Source organism: Pezoporus occidentalis, unplaced genomic scaffold (assembly GCF_034315485.1).
Source record: "Pezoporus occidentalis ecotype Australia unplaced genomic scaffold, CSIRO_AGI_Poc_V1 ctg7, whole genome shotgun sequence".
Classification (NCBI taxonomy): Eukaryota; Metazoa; Chordata; class Aves; order Psittaciformes; family Psittacidae; genus Pezoporus; species Pezoporus occidentalis.
This window is the reverse complement of record NW_026916052.1, coordinates 10,950,974-10,972,027: the sequence shown is the minus strand read 5'-3', so window position 1 is coordinate 10,972,027 and position 21,054 is coordinate 10,950,974. Positions and strand designations below refer to the sequence as shown.

Here is a 21,054-nt window from a genome sequence, read left to right as displayed (position 1 = left end):
CCAGCAGAGTGAAAAATAACACTAGATCCACAGCTTGTGTAACCTAAGCACAGTTCCACTGGAAGCATTAAAGAAGCTCCAGCAGAGCTACATCCATTAGCTAAGGCTGTGAGCTATGACTTCAGTGTGATATTATCACTGTGTTTAACCCACAATGAAGATCCAGCACACTTGAAACAATCAAACAATAAATGGCCAAAGTCCTGTAAGACTTGAAGAACTGCATACTGCCAAAAAAGGCAGTTTTATTTCCACTACTCAATGCCGGGAAGATACAATCAACCAAGAAAGAATAACTGGAGCCTCTTAAGACAGTCGGCTGTTGCTGTAATGACATCTTCATGGCTAAAATCAGAACTGCGGGGTATTTTGGTATTGTTTGATTTTGCTTATAAGTATTTGCACTTGTCTGGATGAAGCTAAAAAATGCTTTTTAGAACTGCAATCTCTAGCAATTTCTGAGCCATCAGGCAGTTGCCTGCCAATAATACAAATGCTAAAAGCATTTGACAACGGAACAAAAAGCACGAGCAATGATATGCAGATGGATTTTGGAACTAGTGGCCAGAAAGTCTACCAGAAAACTCCTTTCAGCTGGCCAAATTGAATAAGAGCAGAACAGTTTCCTGGACTTATTACTGTCACTTGCACCACCTCTGTTTCATGTCCCAGCCAGAAGTAGTCCCAGTGGCCCAAGCTATAAGCAAGCAGTAAAATAAAAAGATCTACTAGCTCCAAACTGTGCTGTCTGTAAATATCCTGAAGGCATCACAATTGGCCTTTTCTGCACAGGCACTCTGCTGACTTATACTCAGCTAATTGTCTGCCAGGACCCCAAATCCTTTTTTGCTAAGCTGTTTCCTAGTGAGCTGGATCCAGTGTGCACATGGGGTTGTTCCATTCCAGAAGCAGGACTTTGTGCTTGCCCTTGTCCCATTCACTCTCCTTCAATTCAGTATAGGCTATTTGGAGCAATAACAACATACCATGAACAGCGTTGCAATGAGGAAGAACTACATCCTACTTTTGTACTAGGGGTACTGACACTAAGATCTTTCAGTGCTTACAAAGGATCAATTACTAGATAAATAACAGCTTTCTCAATCTCAACTTAAGCAAATGATCTGGCAACAGCAGTGTTAAGCTGGCGTTATTATTCCCCTTATGTCACAACAGTACCAAACAAATTACTGGACCACCATGAAAGGGTGATCCAGTTAATCCTAAATCCTTGTGTTAGACCTATTACACTGAATGCTTGGTGCCTACAATACTACGTTCGGGACAAGGTATAAAACAAGACAGGGTTTGACTTTTTGGTTTTGTTGAGGTTTGTGGGTGTTTTGTTTGTTTGGGTTTCTTTAAAGGAAACACACCTATAGAGGGATTATCCAAATTTAAACAACTGCATGCACCCTCTTCCACTCCTCTGTACCAAAGTTACCATGGCAATGGCATTATTTCTTAATACATTTGGACTCTACAGATTCAAGGCAAATGTAAATTCTCTGATGATGTCTGCAGTGAACTAGAGTAATCAGTAGCCCAAATTACTTAATGTCTTGTTGTCCTACCCATTGTAGCCATTCCCGTTCTCCATGACTGGCGCTTTGGGTTTCCTACAATGAAGGACACCTACTTTGGTTTCCTGTGTTTCTCCTGCACCTAACAACTTCTCTTCCTCCATATTTTTTTTCTTCAGAACTGCCCAACAGAATAAAGATGTTCAGATCAATGTTCAGAAAATTCAAAGTATGTCAGAGAGCATGAGATACGGATCTTAAAGCTAAACTTTCAACCACCCCCTTTAACAAAAGTAAAGGTATGGCTGCTGGGCTCAGGAAAAATGCATCTCAGAAAACACGGCCACATGTTAAGGTAAGGTTATTGCTTTTTTAAAAAGTGCAGCCAAGTTGTATTCTCTGGCTGTTTTTAAGCTGACAATGTAAAACTGGAGCATCACTTGGTCACCTATATTTAAAAAAATGAATCTCTGTAATACCCCACAAAACCATAAAAATCTAAAAATGAACTCTAGATCAACAGCTCCACCATTTCAGATATACTTACTGAAGAAAATAACACCCTTTCCTTGATTTAAAAAAAAAAGAAAAAAATGCAAATCAGGGGCATCTCCCTATTACCTGCTAAGAGAAATTCCTTTCCTTTCCATAGATTTGCAAACTTTTCTTGGTTGAAATCACACAAGCTGTCAGAATTAGGTTTCAAAAGCCAATAAATTAATCTTATTTCCCCATATCACTCTGCAACTGGTGTTATCATGCAGAATCCTGCAGTAGCCACTTACCTTGGAAACAAAACAGTCTGCTATAGCCACGGGATCATTTTCACAGTTTTCCAAATCTTGCAGAAGTTCACTAAAAGAAAGAACAGGAAAAGGAAAGACAATTATGGCACACCTTGGAATAGACACATATGTATATTCTGGGCCAGACAGTGCTTCATCATTCATGGCAGTGATGCCCAAAGCACTTAACGATGCAGGGAGTCCTAAAAAAGGGAATGAGAATCAGTTTCACGCTCCTCTTCCCCCTAGATGTATAGCCTCTGGTGTTTTTTGTTTGAAGGCAAGAGAACACCCTAAGAAAACATACTCAAAAATTCAAGTCATCACAATAACCATGGATTGCTGATCTCTTAAGCAAAGCTAAGCCTCTTCCTTCAGATTGACAGCTCTTCTATGATACTCACAGTGATACAATCAGTCCGTTGTGTAAGCTTGTATAACAACTAACACAATTAAAAAACAACAAAACTGAAGTTATTGAAGCACATGTGCTGCCCTATAAAGATTTTGTATGTTCCATGAGCTTTACTTGATTGAGGGAGATGAGGAGCTGGTCTGAAAAACACAGATGAGAACCAGGGATGTATTACACATACAAGAAGAATGGCAATAAGTTCACTGAGAAAATTCATCTACCTTTAGTGGGTCTCTTCACTGAAGAAAAATGGTTAGCCTGCAAAAAGTTTCCTGGATGGGAATATATAAATTCTACATGCATAAAAATAAAACCTCACTGAGAGGATTTTACAATTTTGACATGCCAAGCAGGAAATGAATTCATTGTAACAGGAGCAAAGCAATAAGGGAGCATGTTCATTGTTGTATGAAACTCCATTCTCAAAAGCCAATTCAGTGAAAGAAAGAGTTCAAGCAGAAGAAGAAAACCTCAGAGGTCTGCCCTTGATCCAAGTAGTCTTTAGTCTTACTGAAGGAGGTACTCAGGAAAATGAGAGAAGAAACTGAGTTTTCTGCCAAATTGTTTTCTGATAGAACTCCCCCCTCATCAGATGATTTTCTGTTTAGGGCTACTTCATTCCCAGTTCACAGCTGGTTCCTTGAATGAGTTTTGCATAAGTGTTGCTACACCTTTATCTAGTGAACTACCCTTTTCCCCTCTAAGCAGACATAATTTCACCCCATGAGTAAGAAAAGGAGTAAACCAGGAAAGTTTCCTGACTTATTCTTTGCTTCTCTAATTACTGGTGGAAGGAAGGGAAGAAATCAGCAATCAGTCACAAGGAACAAAGACAGACAAAGAGCTTAGGTTCAGCGGTCACTAAGCCAGTCTGCACAGCAGCACTTTAACCTCCACACTTCATCAAATGAGAACAAAAATATGACCTCTGTTTGATACCCCACACTCAAGAAGCTCCTTTACATCAGCAAAAGAAGTAGCAATGGTGACCATAACCATTAGTTATAATGATTGTGTTCCACCCATGAGTTTTGGAAATAGCCTCAGCCACAATGAATAGGCTCAGAGTATTCCTGCTGTCTGGCAGGCAGACATTCTTTTGATGGCTTAAAGGTATATAGTTCCTTGATTGCCATTTTATTCCTATTGGTCCCATATAATATCATGTTATTCCTCCTACAGGACACAGCAGTGCAACACCTAAAGACTTCATATATTCATGCAATAAGTCCAGGTTAATGCAGTAAATGTGCTAGTGGCTTATGCCTTCAGCTCAAGCCCATAGTGCAAGGGCTATGCTTTTAAAGATTTTGTGTATCTATACTGCACTCCCTTCTGTTTCACCTTGCTGGTAAGAATGGGATTGGCAAGAGCAGCCTGCTACTGTAAAAATAACAAATGTGTCATGCCCAGGAATCCTGTAAAACTTAAATAAATTCCTATACAACCAAGCTGACACGTGAGAAAGCAGGGCTATTATAGGCTACATCTAAGTACCCAGCCGAAGAAACAACAGAGAAAAGCATTAGTTCCCTTCACCTGAATATGCAGAGGTTTTATGCTGTTCACAGGTGGTACCACAGCTCTCAGCCTCTGTGACTCACTTGTGCCAACCACGAGGCAGGAAGGGAGCATGGGGGAGCATTGTTAGAGGAACTCCATGCTCTTGCAGCTGAATTGCTAACAAGATTCAGACTGAAGTATGCTGCAAGTGCCGGTGCCATTTGAGACCATGTACTGAGCTATACAGCTTGAGTTACTGTGGGCTGAAAAAATCTGAATCTAGGATCATCCTCAATAGCTTATGTTAACTCCTTCGGAATGAGAGACGTAAGCATAAAGAGACTATTTTCCATGCAGTGGATTAATTATCTTTTCAAGTCAAATGAATAAAAGTCTCATTACAATGTCTTTTTTAGGATGCTTTGATTTTTTTGGAGTATGATTTATTTTCAAGACAATACATTTGTCTTCCCACCATGGGTGAAGACTTTCAGTAGGACAAAAGGCAGGTTAGTATCAAGCTGTTAGCCACAGGAGGTCAAGAGGAAAGAAATAAACACGTTTATAGGTCTGCAAATAATCACCATATTTGCACACGCAATTCAGACAAGGCACTTCTAAAAATTTTTATTAATTTTATATCACCACCAAACCATTTTAAAATGAAACACAAGTATTTTTCTCCTCCACCTTGATCTGAATTGGAGCAAGTGAGAGATGGTAATAGGAGGTGGGACATGAGACAGGCAATTTCGGTGGAATGTAAGGAATGCAAAGATGTAGGAAGAAAACAGCATGGTTTGTCCCAAACCTATGACAAAAAAAAACCAACCAACTTCTTGATGACCAAGCACTGTGCAGTATAGCCATAAATGCTAAAGTAACAGCATCTCTGAAAAACTTCTTTCTCTCAATGACTGATAGAATATAGCATTCAAGAAAAACATTCAAAGAAAAACTGGACATGCAAGTCCAATCTGGTCTTCATAGTAGAATACTTTCACCATATAAAGTTCTGGAAAATTAATCTGAAAAGTTCAGACTTTCAGTAAAAAGAAAAAAAAAAATTAAAGAGAAATTTAGCCTTGATATAACTTCATTGTCACAAAAATCCTGTGGCCAATAATAATTTCTCTCCACTCAGAAAACCAAACCAAACCAACCTTTCCCTTAAAGGTGAGCTCTTACAGGTTTTATGAAGGCTTCTCCCAACAACAAGCCAGCCCGTACCACCACGAAGCTCAGAGCACAGCAAATGCTGAATATGGCTGTTACAGAAAATGGCCCTGCACTGTATTTGTGTGCTTCAGGAGTCACTGCTGGACAAGGACCATGCAGGATGACCTGTGTCAGCAGCATGCATTTCAGCTTGGCTTCTCCTAAGAACATCTAATTGTTGGTACTAAACTTGAGCATGTTTCTCTGTAGTGTCCCCAGTTCAGAACTGAGTCATGGTATGAGTGGAGAATTTATCCTAAACTGACACTACAGGTAATCTCAAATAAGAGAGGCCAGGAAAGAAAGGCAGCAAATGCTGACTTTCAGAACACTTACACATTCTGAATAAATAAACTAATAGTAGGGGATCTTTTCCCAAGGGGCAGCACAGGACCAGTGGGCCAGTGTATAATCAGTGGTTCCATTTTAAGAAATAGCTTTCCAAAAAGAGATTCTAGTCACAAGACTAGCAGTTGACATCCTAGCTAACCAGCATTCTGATCATCATTTTTGCCATTCAATGCAACACATAAAAATCATAAGTAGTTTAGCTGAAAGAAATTCCCAGTAACTGAAATATCTCATACAACGTCAAAAAAAAACAACCCAAGACTAAAACCTTTGATCATTGGTTAAGGGTCAAACTCAAAGTTGAAAAAAAACAAGGTAATTCTTAAACTACAAAGTCATGGCCACAAAAAGCATCTGAAGCTACCAACACAGAACTGCCAAATGGACCTTTTTCAAAAGTAAAAATAAATAAAAAGTCTTGAGAGTATGTTTAGGTCCCAGAAGCTACATGCCAAGTTTTACACAGGAGGAAGCTTAATCCTTGAAGCTATACTGAGGTCTACAATGTGTGTTCAGTCTTACAAGCTCACAATTTCCATGTATAATTTTAAATCAAAAGGCCTGAAATACATTAGTAACTCACTAGAGGCTTTGGACAACTTTCCAGCAAGTTTTAACCATTGTAACATATCTATCTCTAAAACTGCTTTTTTTTTTTTCTTTTTCTTTTTTCTTCATTTCAACCTCAATTTTTTTTTTTTTTTTTTGCAACTCAGTTATTCTGTATAATAACCTTTCACACTTGAGGATATTTTTGTTAGGTAATATTTGCAATGATGCTGGTATAATTATGTCCTTGCTTGTGAGGGATGAGAAAACATAATGGCCAGGACTGTTTTTTTCCATCGTGTCACCACTGGTAAGCTATAAGCTCACAATCATTGCCTTAAGGCTCCAAAACAGATGATCAGACTACGACTATGTATTTTCCATCATGTTAGACATTCAGTCAAATCAATTGTAGCTAAAGCAGGACACAGCAGCTTTCCAGTTTTTATTTTTATCCACGAGTTCTGAATAGATTCATCCCCGCTCTTCCCTTTGATACCAAAAAGTGACCCCAGCAGCAGAAATCATAGAATCATAGAATAGTTAGGGTTGGAAAGGACCTTAAGATCATCTAGTTCCAACCACCCTGCCATGGGCAGGGACACCTCACACTAAACCATATCACCCAAGGCTCCTTCCAACCTGGTCTTGAACACTGCCAGGGATGGAGCATTCACAACTCCCCTGGACAACTCATTCCAGTGCCTCACCACCCTCACAGTAAAGAACTTCTTCCTCATATCCAATCTAAACTTCCCCTGTGTAAGTTTAAACCCACTACCCCTTGTCTTATGACTACAGTCCCAAAAGAAGAGTCCCTCCCCAGCATCCCTATAGGCCCCCTTCAGATACTGGAAGGCTGCTATGATGTCTCCACGCAGCCTTCTCTTCTCCAGGCTGAACAGCCCCAACTTCCTCAGCCTGTCTTCATACGGGAGGTGCTCCAGTCCCCTGATCATCCTCATGGCCCTTCTCTGGACTTGTTCCAACAGTTCCATGTCCTTTTTATGTTGAGGACACCAGAACTGCACACAATACTCCAGGTGAGGTACTTTAAAGTAGCCTCCCATGATGACAGAAAACCATTGAAGATGCTTTTTGACACAAGCCCTCCACTTCAGAATCCTTTCTTGATTCAATTAAATTATCTGTTGTTCTTCAAAGAACACAGTACTTTGGGAGATGTTTTGCCAATTATAGCAAAGCTTAGAGAGCTTTTACAGGAATAATAGGATATAAAAGATGTGGGAATCTTATGCCAATACACTTCTTGCATCGGTTGCATATTCAGGTTTAACTTAAATGCTGAATAAGTTAAGTATTTTTATAGTAATGGAGGATTCAGACAAAAGCAGCAGTGGCATGCTCCTAAAACTGCAGATACTGCAGGTTCCACACAACATTGCACTAGCTATACAAGCAAGAAATTCAACATCATGCTCCCAATATATACTAGAATCCCATCTTCAGAGTTTTAGTGAAGGCTGTAAATATACCAAATGGAAGCCTTCAGTAAATGGAAGATACTTGAACATAGTTCAAGAAATTAATTCAGGGAGTCCCCCTAGCACTATAAAACACTAGAAAAGCCAGTCCTGGGTGATACATATGTGTACAGAAAAGGACCCAATATATTAGGAATAAAATAACATCCCTTTAATAAGGCAAGAATTTCAGTCACAGTGGTCTTGCACTAGGCTCAGTAGGGGCCTAACAGTGCAGGTTAGGCTTAAATTCATAAAAATACCCAGCATGGAAACAAAAAAAGCAAATGAAGACCACACTGTATTAAAAAAATGAACAGTTAAAATAATCTGATCTCAGCAAATCAATCCTGCTAAGAATAAAAATAGACCATTTCTCAATTTATGTATCTTTGCTCTATTAAAGTGATAAAAGAGTATTTACTTGGTTTGCTCCCTCTCCATTAACTCAGGCTACTGAACTGTTTTCGTTTAGCTAAATATGAATTTACCTGTTGAAGCGGTAGATATCTCGTATGTTTCCAAACAGGGCTGATCGCTCTTCTGTCCCCAGGGAGAGTTTGGTCTGGTCAGTGATACAGTCAAGGTAATCCTGCAAGAGCAACGACAACAGACGTTTCCTCCTTTTCTACATCAGTAGATGAAGACATGTTTTATTGTACAAGATAAGTGTCTTCATATCAGCTTCATCTTATTATTACAATAAATCCCTCAATAGCTCCTTGGTGAACAGTTCCTCTATTATGAAAAGTAACAATACTTATCTGTTCACTGAAACCAAGAAATTAACAAAAGACTGAACACTAAATTATAGCCCTTAGATGGGACAGCCAACATTTCTCTTGCTACTGATATACAAATGTATTCAGATTTCATTTACAATGACAGTTTAATTGATCATTTTACTGGCTCAAAGTAAAAAGAACTTTAAGTGATGAAGAATATCTTTCATGTAATTTTAGTAACAGAAAACTTACATAATAAAGAGCAGAGAGGATACAAGCAACACAGGCTCAGAAAACCAACCAGTGCATTAATTTTTTATTTCTTTTTTTAGATCAGTTAAGACAACAATGCAGAATTTGTAGAAGACAGATCTCGTTGTATATATGTGCACGCAATTTAGCTACACACACAGTTACATTGCAAATTACATTGCTGCATAATCTCACAATGATTTCCTTTTGCATTCACAAGAGTGATAGCGTCTCATCCAGGGACTTCAACTGAATAGGAACAAGACAGCTAGAAAAGCCTCAGATCAGCAGCATTCTGGGAGAACAACTTTCCCATCTCTTTGATAAGAGCTCAGCTCCCGAAGTGTCACCTTTCATTCTGCTGCTGCTAACAGTATTAAAATTTCTCAGATAAGGGCAAACAAATCCAGCAGCCTATTTAACTAACTATAACTCATAAGCCAAGAAACCCAATGTGCTGCCACATTCATGAAGAAATTCTGCGGGAGTATGGGTATAAAGTAAAAGTGAAAACAGCTGAAAGAATGTGAAGTAAAAATAAATAAAACCCCTTAGCCTGGGGCTAGACAATGTGGTGTGGCAACCTCCCAAAAGCAACACAGCATTCCATGGTGCTGCAAAGAAGGAGCCCTGCAAAATGCCAAGGAGACCATGAAAACTTCTGAGATATAACTGTGTTCCAGAGTCATAAATAAAAACGTACTATAGAACACATACACTGGCTAAGATTTATTCTCAATGTAAATCTCTTGAAGACAAAGGGTTTGGATCAAGCATGGATCTGACTTTTGGATTTTAGATGCCCTCATAAGGAAGGCTGAGAATTGTAGCGCTCAAGCCTCTGTCCCCATATCCTTCTTTCCAACTGAAACAGTGTTAGCAGAGTCACAGACAAAACCAAGATTCATGTTTAGGTACCAGTAGGCTTTCCTGTCCCCTCCCCTTATCGTAATGCTCAATAACCCGCACTCTTCCATCACCTCCACTTAAAGATACCCCTCGTCACCCCCAAAACTCAGTATATTTTGCTGAAGGAAAGCAAGCCTATTCCAAGGCAATCTCCATGTCTGTAAGAATTGTCAGTGGCCAAGCAAGCAGGCAGGTCCCTGGAGAGTCAGTTCACCTCTTTTGTGATAGTATCTGACCCATACTCTATCTTCTCTCCTAGCTGACAGTAGCCTCATAGTCCAAACCTGTCTTTGAAACATATTTGTGCATTAAGTCATTGGAACGGCATCCCTGGGACTCCCTGAACTTGTTCTTGGCTTTTTATTCATACTCAGAAGCAGCAGAAGAGTAAAAGGTTCAAGATAGTGAGGCAGACACAACTGCAGGGAGCAGTATGCTAGGTCAAAGACAGAAGCAGATAATAGATTCAGGGCTACTCCAGTGATGGTAGTAAATAAATAGCTTTTTCTGCCCACTAATACAAATCAGCACATAAAAGCAAGGCACAGAAAAGCTCCAACGGAATTGTGACCCTCTGAAAACATTTTTAGCACTGCAGGAACACTACAGCACCCTGAGCTGGTTTGAGGGGGTGGTCTGCAGAGGAGTGGAAATCATACAGTAAGTAACTCCACACAGCTAATTTATTAAATAAAGAGGAGCTCCTTTCAAAGTCATTCATTTCAGCATAGCTAGAGCTTGGGTTTCTTCAAAATAACGAACAGCCCTCAGTTATCTCCAGTATTGCAGACAGTGTTATGAACACAGACTGGTTTGTGTTCCTTTTGTCCTCTTAACAGTTTTCGTCCCCATACGCATACTCTTCTCAGTCCTTTACCAACTCTTTCCTAAGAAGGAGGGAACCAAGGACTTTCTAATGCTCCTGCCAAGCAGCAGGCTGCAAGTGCTTTGGCAATTTTCCAGCATCTCCAATAGCATATGCCAGTATAAGGTTATCTCGCACACCTACAGCTTGTGCTCCCATTTGCTGCAAGTTCCTAAAGAGTGCACTTCAGGCCCCTCCTCCTCCTAGCATCAGATCAGAAACAATCCAGAAACTAATGCTTGGATTTATGCTTACCTAGAATAAAGGGAGATGCTTATTTGCTTAAAACTCTTTGGATTCAGAGGTATCTTGTAGCTTTATCTCATACTGTTAGTAAATCACACAGGATTTGGGAACTGCTTTCATGTTTTAGCTTTCTATTTTTGATAATGTTGCTGAGCTAAGGCTTCTGCAAGTCCGACAGCTATAGACATGTTTACCTCGCTGTTACACATGTAAGCGGATACCTAATGTGGCTCAGACAGTAGGTCACAACAGCAAAAAGCTTTAGATATCCCTATTTACATGAAAAAGGTAGATGCTGAAAGGTCTTGGGCACTGGCCTGATGAACCCCAGGCACAGTGCAGCAGCACACCTCTTGCACTGACTCAGCAAGTCAGACACTTCTGGTTATACTGTTTTATAGAGGATCTGTACTCTCATAAAGACTTCATGAACCTATCCAGGAAACAGATGCAATATTGGCACATAATGTCTTCTGCAAGGATGCCACCACAGGCAGATCAAAGCAACCTAGCCATTTTTTTTTTTTCCTAATTATTTCTCAGCAAATGGTACTTTACCCCCATGGTAGTCACTGAAACCTCCTGCAGGGTATCAACAGCTGTTATCATCTGAAGTCATAATGAAAGGTTTGGAACCACAAGATAACAGTGCAGACTACAACCGTAATAACACAGTGCAGAAATCAATGAAATTTATCAGAACAGAGTCCCGGCCTTATTCACTTTTATTTGTTTCTTGTCAGCATCTCTGGACCCCCTGTCGGCACTGAATGATTTGTTTACAACCTGTCTTTTATTGCCTCTCTGCAGTTATGGCAGAAACATTTACCTTATTTTACAGGAGGAAAAAAAAGCTTACAAATACCAATCTCCTTAGGCTGATTTATGGAGCAAGGTTTGCACTAATGATATTGCACAATTTTTCCATCCTATTTCCTTAAACTCTCCAAAAAGAGAAGCAAAAGAGTTCTAACTAGAAGGGTCTTGCCAGATTTCCCTGCCTTCCTTGCTGGGTTTGATGTTCACCACATTTGTCTTTCATCACACTGAATCCATAAAGAAGAAATGTCTGTTAGAAGCTACATGTCCTGACTACTGTCTCCTCCTTCATAATTACACAAGAAAGATCTCTAGAGGAACAGAATTATGACAACACTAACCTCAGAGGCTAAAAAAATAATCATATTGATTTGAAATGAGAGAAAACATTTGAGAAAAAGACAAAATGAAGAAAAACATTTTCAGATATCAATTAAACTAAAGTTTTCCATGACTAAACTTTAGAAACTAAACACAAACTAGTTGGACATTTTCATCCAGACACCCAGATTTTCCTTTGAAGAAAGACATACATTTACCTTTAATAATAGACTACAAGCTGAACAATAATAAGCAGTAAATCAGCCATTAATGTGGCAATGTTAAAATTACACATTAAAATGAGTAATGGTAATGTTAACACGGTAATGCTAAAAATATGGGTAAAAGCCACACTGCCTTGTAAAACCAATTTTTACCCTGCCCTTCAAGTAACTTATATACTAGAGAAGTTTTTAGTAATCCCTTTACAGGGCAGGACTGTACATATATGGATATTGCCAAAGCAAACGATATTGTTGAAAAGAGCAGTGTTGTTGCACAGATACACCTTTACCAAGAGACAGGCACAGAAGACATTGAAAATCTCATTAAATATTGATAACAAAAAAAAAGAAGAAAAAGAAACACACATACGAAAAAAAGAAGAAAAAAAAAAGGCTTCTACCCACCAGGAAGCTTTGCTTTCCAATGCCTAAACACAGGCTGCAGGAGAAAAAGCTGCTGTATGTCTCTGGACTTCAGCAACACACTCTTTGGCTCAAGAACTGAGGACTCACATAGGAAAACTTAGTCTCTGACCAAAACATGCTAAAAATCAGTTGCTTAACAAAATTCATAGGACTTCCAGTGTTGTAGCCTGAGGAGGAGTATGTAATGTTAAATCAGTCAGGATCTAAACCAAGCAGTGCCATAACATCACTCAGACTCTCAGTTTTCTGATAGTTCCTAGATCTGTGCTACTAGTGTGGCAGGGTTTACTCCTAGATGCTATATTATACACTTGAGCATATTTTTACCTGACTCCCCTCTACCCAGCACAGATGCATGTGGCCCAGATCAGATGTTTCAGCAGCCTTGGCCACCTAAACACTACTTCCATAACACTTTGAGAAAAATGCAGCAGGCCAGAAGGAAAACATGCCACAAACTGGATCCTGTTTGTAGCCTGCTAGATAGAGCCATGCTGGCCAAACTATCTAGACATTTGTAACCAAAGAGGAAGCTGGGCAACAGTTGTATGACAGAATAACCTCTATAACGTGCTCTGAATTGCTAATTCTGCCAGTTACATAGACCATTAAGTACCAATTCTCCTTTTGCCTATTGTGTTTTCCTTATTCTTTTTTCTTATTATTTATTTATTTATTAATTTATCCAACATGTACAGCAACATACTCTGAATGCTTCGTGGGTCAAAAAATAGCATACTATCCACAACAGGTGGGCAAGGATGCTGAATTCTGGTCAGAGCAGCTCACTGCAGCTCTTTTAAATTATTTAAAGTGCAGCTGTAGCCTGCATAGCAAAGCTGCAGTTGTAAACCCAGCATCAACTTCCCATATCAAAATTTTCTGTCTGGATTTCTCCTTTAAATACGCAATTGTCTTTGTTATTATCACCCTCTGTGGTGGAAGAAGTCAAGCCCACTATGTTGGTGCACATCTCCTGTAATCTGCACAGTGGTTTACTTGGAGACACCTGGAACAAAACATTTCATGCAGCCGGATTTAAACTTAATTTCTGACTGCTTTCCTCCCCATATCTCTTTCCCATATCCTTCCTCATCAGTCTCTGTAAGCAGTCAAACCTAGTCACGTATCTATGGGCAGCCTCATTTTGGCTGAAACCATCCTTTCCCACTGAGAGTGAAAATGCTTGCCCAATTGCCCCTGAAACCATTTCCCACCTCCCATCTCATGTCAAAGCCCATGCCAGTTTCAGCCCTCCAGAGACAGCCTGCCACATTCCCACATGGCAGGCAGAAATCCATGCATGTCAAGGTAATTAGTGTCCTTAACCTTCCACTTCTGACACTTCTCTGTAGGAGAAGCAGAAGTGGTAGCAGCTCTGTTTCAATGTCTTACCTCACATTGACAAAACCTCTTTGCCATGATGGTAGGAATTTGCAGTTATCTCCAGTTCCCACATGAGCTAAACAGCCACTAGCCCAGGCTTTAAGTAACAGTCACATTGTCATACAATAGGCTAATACAGCTAAATACTTCTATTTAACCAACAAGCATATTTTTAACTGCAGATACAATTTGAGTGCCATAAAAAACTCAGAACCATATTTTGTTTCTGCTACAGGTGTCCAAAATTAATGATGCCAGTAAATCAAACCTCAAAAAATGCTTACAATGGCCACCACACAGCTTCTCTACCTGTAAAAACAGAACCTTAAACAAAGCAGGAAATTTCTGCAAGCATGTCTTTCCACTTCCTACTTTTAGTGGAATATGGGGAGGGGGAGATTGGGAGCAGTATTTGGTGGTGTTTTTTTAAAGACATCTGAAGCTGGAAAACCCTCACATCAGCCAAGGGATGGACAGGTCCAAAAGATCAGCACCTGTCTGGGGCTATGCACCGCACAGCATGGTCCTGCCACCAACTGACAGCCAAAGCCAGGGTCTTTCTGAGGACAACCAGACTTGGAGATGTGGCCTCCTCTGCTCCCTTCAGCAAAAGAAGCAGAAAGCTCCTGGGTTCCATGCACTTCTTACCCCTCTTTTCCATTCACTTTATGTCCCTCAGTACCTTGACAATAAGACTGCCACTTGTCAGTGGTAGCAAAGCTCTGCCTTTTTGGGAAACAACTCCACTGGGCCTCTCAGGTGGGCTCCAAAGCACCCACCCACCTATACATTTGCAGAGTGCTGACCCTGCCATCAAGAGAGAAGGGCACAGAGAATACCTCTCACCACTGACAGCCAGCAAGCTTCCAAATGGGAATGGCCAAAGTAATCCTGCTACTATGTGTGGTGATTGACTTCTCTGCAATGTCTGTGCAAAGAGCAGAGTCTCTGAACCACAGGAGGCCACCTCGCTGGTGTCAGTCCTTTTCCCAAACCCCAGGTGGCGGAAGCCATACTACACTCACATGTGCTTATGACCAGCTTCCTCAGAACCCAATTTACACATGCAGTTGGCTCACACGCAGCCTATGGGTAACAGCAATAAAGCGGGTGTTGTGACACAGTAAGATGATACTCCACTGACTGCATGTAGAAAGGGCAAAGATTGATGGTGACAGCAGTTGTGAGACCATGGTATGAAGAAAGACTAAAAATAGAGAAGCACATTTGAAGTTTTCTTTCCACTGTTTAACACTGCAGAGAGTAAGGTAGTGATGCGACTTCTCCCTATGCTTTCCACTGTTAAGGGATCTGCAAATAAGTTGAAAGTATCAACTTAAGTTTCACCTACAGAAGAGAAGGGGAAGAAAAATATTTTTTCCCATGTAGCTATTTCTGAGTGACAGATTTTTGCTAATCAATGTGACTTCCTTACCTATATGAAAGATATTAAAACACTGTCACATTTGCAGATACTAAGTACGTGTAGCAGTGACTCCTAGTATGCCCCCTTGGTTTCATCCACATACATGGAAAGCCACAAGGGGAGTATGTGTCAGCCAAAATTAGCAGTGAGGAATTCCTGAGTCCTAACACTATGCCTTGCACCTCTAAAACACACGTTTTGTTTGGTTTAAGCTGCCTTTGAATAGTTGTGCCCGTGTAGTCATGAGCACAAGTGGAGTTGTATACAGAGTCAGAAATTTCTAGGGCACATCAATGTCAGCAACATAACAGTCAGGAGATCCTGTGACAGAAATTCAAGCTGTTAGAGCATAGCTACTCCCAGGAACTGAACTGACGCATTTGCCCTGGAAAACTTTGTCAGGGAGAGGTCCCGCAAACTCTCTGGGTTGTTGCACTGAGTTCATCCAGAAGGTCCCTGGGCTGAGGGACAAGACAGAAGCTTTGCCACTATGAATGGCTGGGAGATAGCAACGCAGTTTTCTGCAGCTGTGGGTCTCCCGTCACTACTTTAGAGCCTGAACCTCTAAAGCAAGCCCTGCATGCCCTCTCACCGCTGCCCCAATGGGGGAGGATGCCCATGTCAGATTACAGCACTGCCTCCGCGGCTTCCTTCTAGGAAGGGGGTGGAAGGAGGCACATGTCCTGCAATGGTTACTCCAACTGTCCAAAGGGGTTTATGTCCCTTTCTTTTGCCTCAAGAAATTGTCTGCTTTCTTCTTGTGTTGTCTTTGTCCCATAAGCCATTTTAGAAGGAACACTGAGTCTTTCTGGAGGTCCAAAGCCTGCCAGCACTTGATCCAGTGTTCAGGCTGCTTGGATGGACTGCTTCCATGAATTTTTGCCTTCTTTGTTGAAGCGAATTTTTGCTCTAATGAAACACAATCAAAGCTCAAGACTATTCCCCTGCTCAACTGCTAAAATCTTCCACCTTCAAAAGGCACCATGGAAGGCAGGCTGTCAATTAAATTAAACTGAAATTTGATACAGATGCACTAAAAGCACTCCTAAACTGAAACTGGGATTCATGGATTGTACACAGACAAGTCCCCTAAATTGTCAATCATCTATAAAGACATGTAAAGACATCATAAAGATATGAATAAATTGCTGGGAATAGAAACTCACATGTAATCCCACTTAAGACACTTCAGCACAATAACTTATTGAAGTTGTAGCCCACGGATTAAAACCACCTTCTACTATCTTTAGGTATCAGCCAGCACCCACTGCTAAATCACAGCTACAGGAACTTTTCCCAGAAACTGGCACTCAGAATGGCTCCTCAGAGGTGCAGTAAGAGACAAGTTCAGATAGCAGATGGAGATCATGGGATGATAATAAATGCTATCAGTAATTTACTGACATTTCATTAAAGAGCTATGTGAGGCCCCCGTCTAACAGACTTCCTAAAGTTAAAAGGAAACACAGAAGAAAAACTACAGTGATGAGAACAGCAAAATGAAAACATTAAACAGTAACTGGGATGTCAAATAGTTTGAAGTTGCTAGTCAGATGAAGCAAGTGCTCTAAAGATTTCTAAATCTAAACCTGCAACTGACGCTTGACATCATTGATGTCAACTGTCATGATCGGTATCAACTATCATCATAATTCAATAGCCTCAAGCTTTTTAAAAAAGTACCAGCATAAAATTTTTAATTATTATAAATTAAAAAGAAAATAATCTCAAAGTTCATCAGAACATCTACAAATTAGTTCTCATAACACAGCTCAGTTGGTCTGATTATAACCTTAGGGAACCACAGTCAAACAAAGCACAGAGGACTATTAAAGTACATTTAACCTTTGAATTTATGAATCAGTCAGGAAAAGAACACTGTAGACCCTTGCCCTGTTAAATAAACTTTCCCCACTTGTAAGGTAAATGAATGTTAATATTTTTTAAAGGATATCTTAATACGTTTACAAGTTAAATGAGACATCCCAGAAGACAATTAGAACACAAGAAGGGAAACTGAAAGAGTCTGTTTTCCAAAGAACATAAATGCAAATCCAGCATAATGTAGAAAATCTGCACATATCCTAAACACACATTTATCTTAACCTTATTAACTACATGATTCCCAGAGACTTACAGATGACTTTTATTATTCATGTACGAAAAAGAATGAAAAGGCAGCTTATAGTAGTGGGTGTTTTGCAAGTAAAAACTTTTTAGAAGTGTCTTGTTTGCAAAACGGTCTTCTCATAAAACCACAAAAAAAAGCAGCTACCTCCACACCTTAATCTGTGGGAGTGGTGAGAGTGGAAAAAGAGAGAGGCTGCTATGTGGTTTGTAAAGCCTTCAGGTATAAAGGTCATGGAGTACTAAAAGAACACTGTAAGCTGACAAGTAATATTTAATAACAATGATACAATAAATTTTATAATGGTTGAATATTTGTAGGGACCAAAATTGAAATGGCCATAATAAGCAAATAAAATTTCAGAAACAGTGGTCTGGCTGGAAATGCAGAAATTTGTTTGGCTTTAAGATTATGACCTTCAAATTTTGATTTTTTTTTTTTTTTCAGAAATCTTAATAATTCTGAAAATAAGTAAATGAATATACAAATAAATGTATCATCATCTTAAAACATTTAATTTTTTACCAAAAATTTCACAGCAAAAAATTTCCTCTCTCCTGCCTCTCAGCCTTCAGACCTATTTCTCCCAGTTTTGCTGTCCACCCTCTAAAAACTTGCTGCTTTCCCAGAGCTGCTGGTCTGCCCTCTAGAGCTCCTCATCTGCTGCCAGCGAGTAAAAGCAAGCCAGAGACCAGATGTGAACTTTGTTACTTTCTGAACCCCAAAAGGGCTCTATGCATCCTCACTAACCAGGGACAAACTCTCCCTCTCCAGCTTCAGTACAGCCATGGGAGCAAAGTCTTATTCCTGGAGGCCCCGCTCACCACCAGTGCTCTTCAACGGTGCATCTGTACTTAACTACATCTTCCCCTTGCCTTCTTCTTCCCAAAAGAATAAAGCTTTCTGGAACAGAAGATTAACTTTCACCCTTTTATCTACATTTGTATTTAGAAAGTGGGTAGAGGCTGTAAACAACACGGTTGAATGATTTATACTCTGCTGCAAGAAAAGGGAGGAGAAAAGCAGTGGCAGTTGGGCTATTCAGCAATCTTGGAGCTCCCTCTAAATGCAGCAGCCCTCCCTTATGTTTCTTTCCCACCCAGAGCTTGGGAAAAACTCATTGTACATTTATAGACAGCTTATTTATCACTGCAGTATAACTCAGCCTTTTGTGCTGTCCAAAGAGAGAGCTGACCTTAAAACACACACAAAGTTATAGCTACGTATTTGTGCTGTCTTAATGTATGCAGTCCCGGCCATAGGGTGAAGCTCTTCAGTTGCCTAACAAAGACAGTCCCTGCCCCAACAGGTTCCTACAATCTAGCTGTAAGCTAAGAACTGGATGCAAAGTACAGGTGAAGGAAACACAAGGCAATGATGATATTTTATTCCGTGTCTTTCAACTATTTGAAAATGTGCTGAATGAAAGAAATTTATTACCAGCAGAAATAAGACCAAAGTAGCGATCATGCAGATAAGAAAAAACTCGCATCAGTACATTTAATCCTAGCTTTGCCCATTTCCTGTGAGGTTAGTTTACAAACAGCTCCCTGCTCATGCCATAACATAAAGAGTTGCCTTTCACCACATATGTAGTTTGTTAGGCTACTTCTGGTTGTTCATAACACAATATATTCCCCTACTATACAGCTATAAAACATCTTTTTTTCAAAGCCCAGAATCCTTCTCATGTGCTCAGAAAAACAAGGTTTGTATTTTGTTTCTGCTTTTGTTTTGGTTTCATTAAAGGGTACTTATGATCAGAAGCTTAAAGCTTACATAGCAGGCAAAATATTTTTTTTTAAGATCATAGAGTTTCAGAAACAACATTATCTAAAACTATTTAGGGCACAAACAGGAACAAGAGCTTGCATATACTTCCATCACTTTAGGATGCTATAGGACGTTTCATATGGCTCACATCCAGGAAGCAAGAAGTCTGCAGGGAAAACTGAGTAGTCCTACTGCATCAGAAGAAAGAAGTCTGATTGACTTTACGTGTTTGTTTATGGGTAGCCAGAACAGCTGTTTACACCTGTTCGGTAACATACCTACTGGTGTTTCTACATGCCTCACCTCTCAACAGTCTTCACTGCAGATTATAGTCCTGATTTTCAAACAGCAACTCCAGAAACTAAACATAACACTGACATTCTCCAGTACAGCTACTTGCAAATTTATTATGGGTTCTTCAAGTGGAACGTTTTCCTGCTCCAATTTTTACTGCTGTAACTCTGTTTAAACTTCACAGTCTTCAAGAAGGCCTCTTAGGTATGTCCCGAGATCCTCAAGCACAACTTTGTTTTAGCTATCATGTCCCTAAGGAGGTCAATCAAAATTTGACACAGCTCTTCATTCACAGGTGAAAAAAACAAGCAGTGAGAAAGTTCATCAGCTCAAAAGTACAGCAAATACTTTATATAACTATATATATACTTTATATATATATATAGCATATATAACAAGAACATAATATTTGTTTTGCAGGTAATTTAAATTGCTCATTCAAATTTTCTATAAGGATCAATCCCTAGTCAGAAAGAGTAACATCTGTGCTAATCTATTTTTAAATGTTTTTTAAAGTCATAGCAAGACAAATTTTGAAGAAGAAAGAATGAACCTCACTCTGAATATCACTATTTTGCTTTAAATCTGAACTGAATGCCTCTTCTGTGTGTATCACAGCCTCTGCAGCTGGCTCCAGAGAGAGCCTGTTTCTAAATCACCACTCTGTTAACAAGAAAATTAAAAGCAAAGTGCCTAAAAATCATGCATCTGTCCCCTGCATTCTCTCGTTTGTGCTGGAAATTCAAGACAAATAAATTATGTCAGCAGTCTCTGTCACACAGACTAGACTTGCAAAACTGCAGCGCCCGTACATGAAGCTGAGGTATTGCTCTATAGCATTAAAGTCACTGATACAGTACCCTAAGTTCTGGCCTTAATGCGCTGAAGAAAAACATTATTTATGAGACCACACATCACTTCTGCTATACTAAGTGAAATAAAAGTGATGAGAAACCTCAGAAGAATGCCATCATTGCAGACTGACGATTACAGCAGTGCCATAAAATCCAGGATGCTTTTACAAGAGGGACTGGTACATCCTCATACGTCACAGTTAACTTCTCAGTCACATTTAATAAACTTTCCATTGAAGCACACTGTAAAGTTTCTTATCTACAAAATACTCAAAAAGAGCAGCTCTACTAATTAAACAATTTCTGTTTGGTGGGTGTCAAAATTTTGTACTGTGAAACAGAGGTACTCTTGCAGAGTAACATATTCACTTGTCATTTACATCAGCAATGTAATGGTACCTTCCTCAGGCATGTAGGCTAGCAGCTATAGAAAAAGAGGTTGAGAACAGAAATTAAGTATAATGTGGGAACAAACATTATGGGATGCCTTACCTATATTGGGGATTCTTATCTTATGAATCTAGGAGGAATTAACTTTCTCTAAGAGTTATGCTATCCAGCAAACCAATGCACAAACA

The 21,054-nt window shown here is 39.7% G+C and overlaps 1 protein-coding gene across 6 annotated transcripts in view; it reads right to left on the bottom strand.

Annotated features, from left to right (window-relative positions):
* The window catches only part of PLEKHG1 (pleckstrin homology and RhoGEF domain containing G1), a 137,112-nt gene that overhangs the window by 22,924 nt on the left and 93,134 nt on the right, over positions 1 to 21,054 (bottom strand). For all 6 annotated transcript variants that reach the window (XM_062641737.1, XM_062641736.1, XM_062641738.1 and 3 more), the window contains 2 exons: positions 8,320 to 8,420; positions 2,309 to 2,378 (listed from right to left, as the gene is read on the bottom strand). In XM_062641737.1, coding sequence (XP_062497721.1) covers positions 2,309 to 2,378; positions 8,320 to 8,420 — 171 coding nt within the window. The remainder of the gene's footprint in view (positions 1 to 2,308; positions 2,379 to 8,319; positions 8,421 to 21,054) is intronic.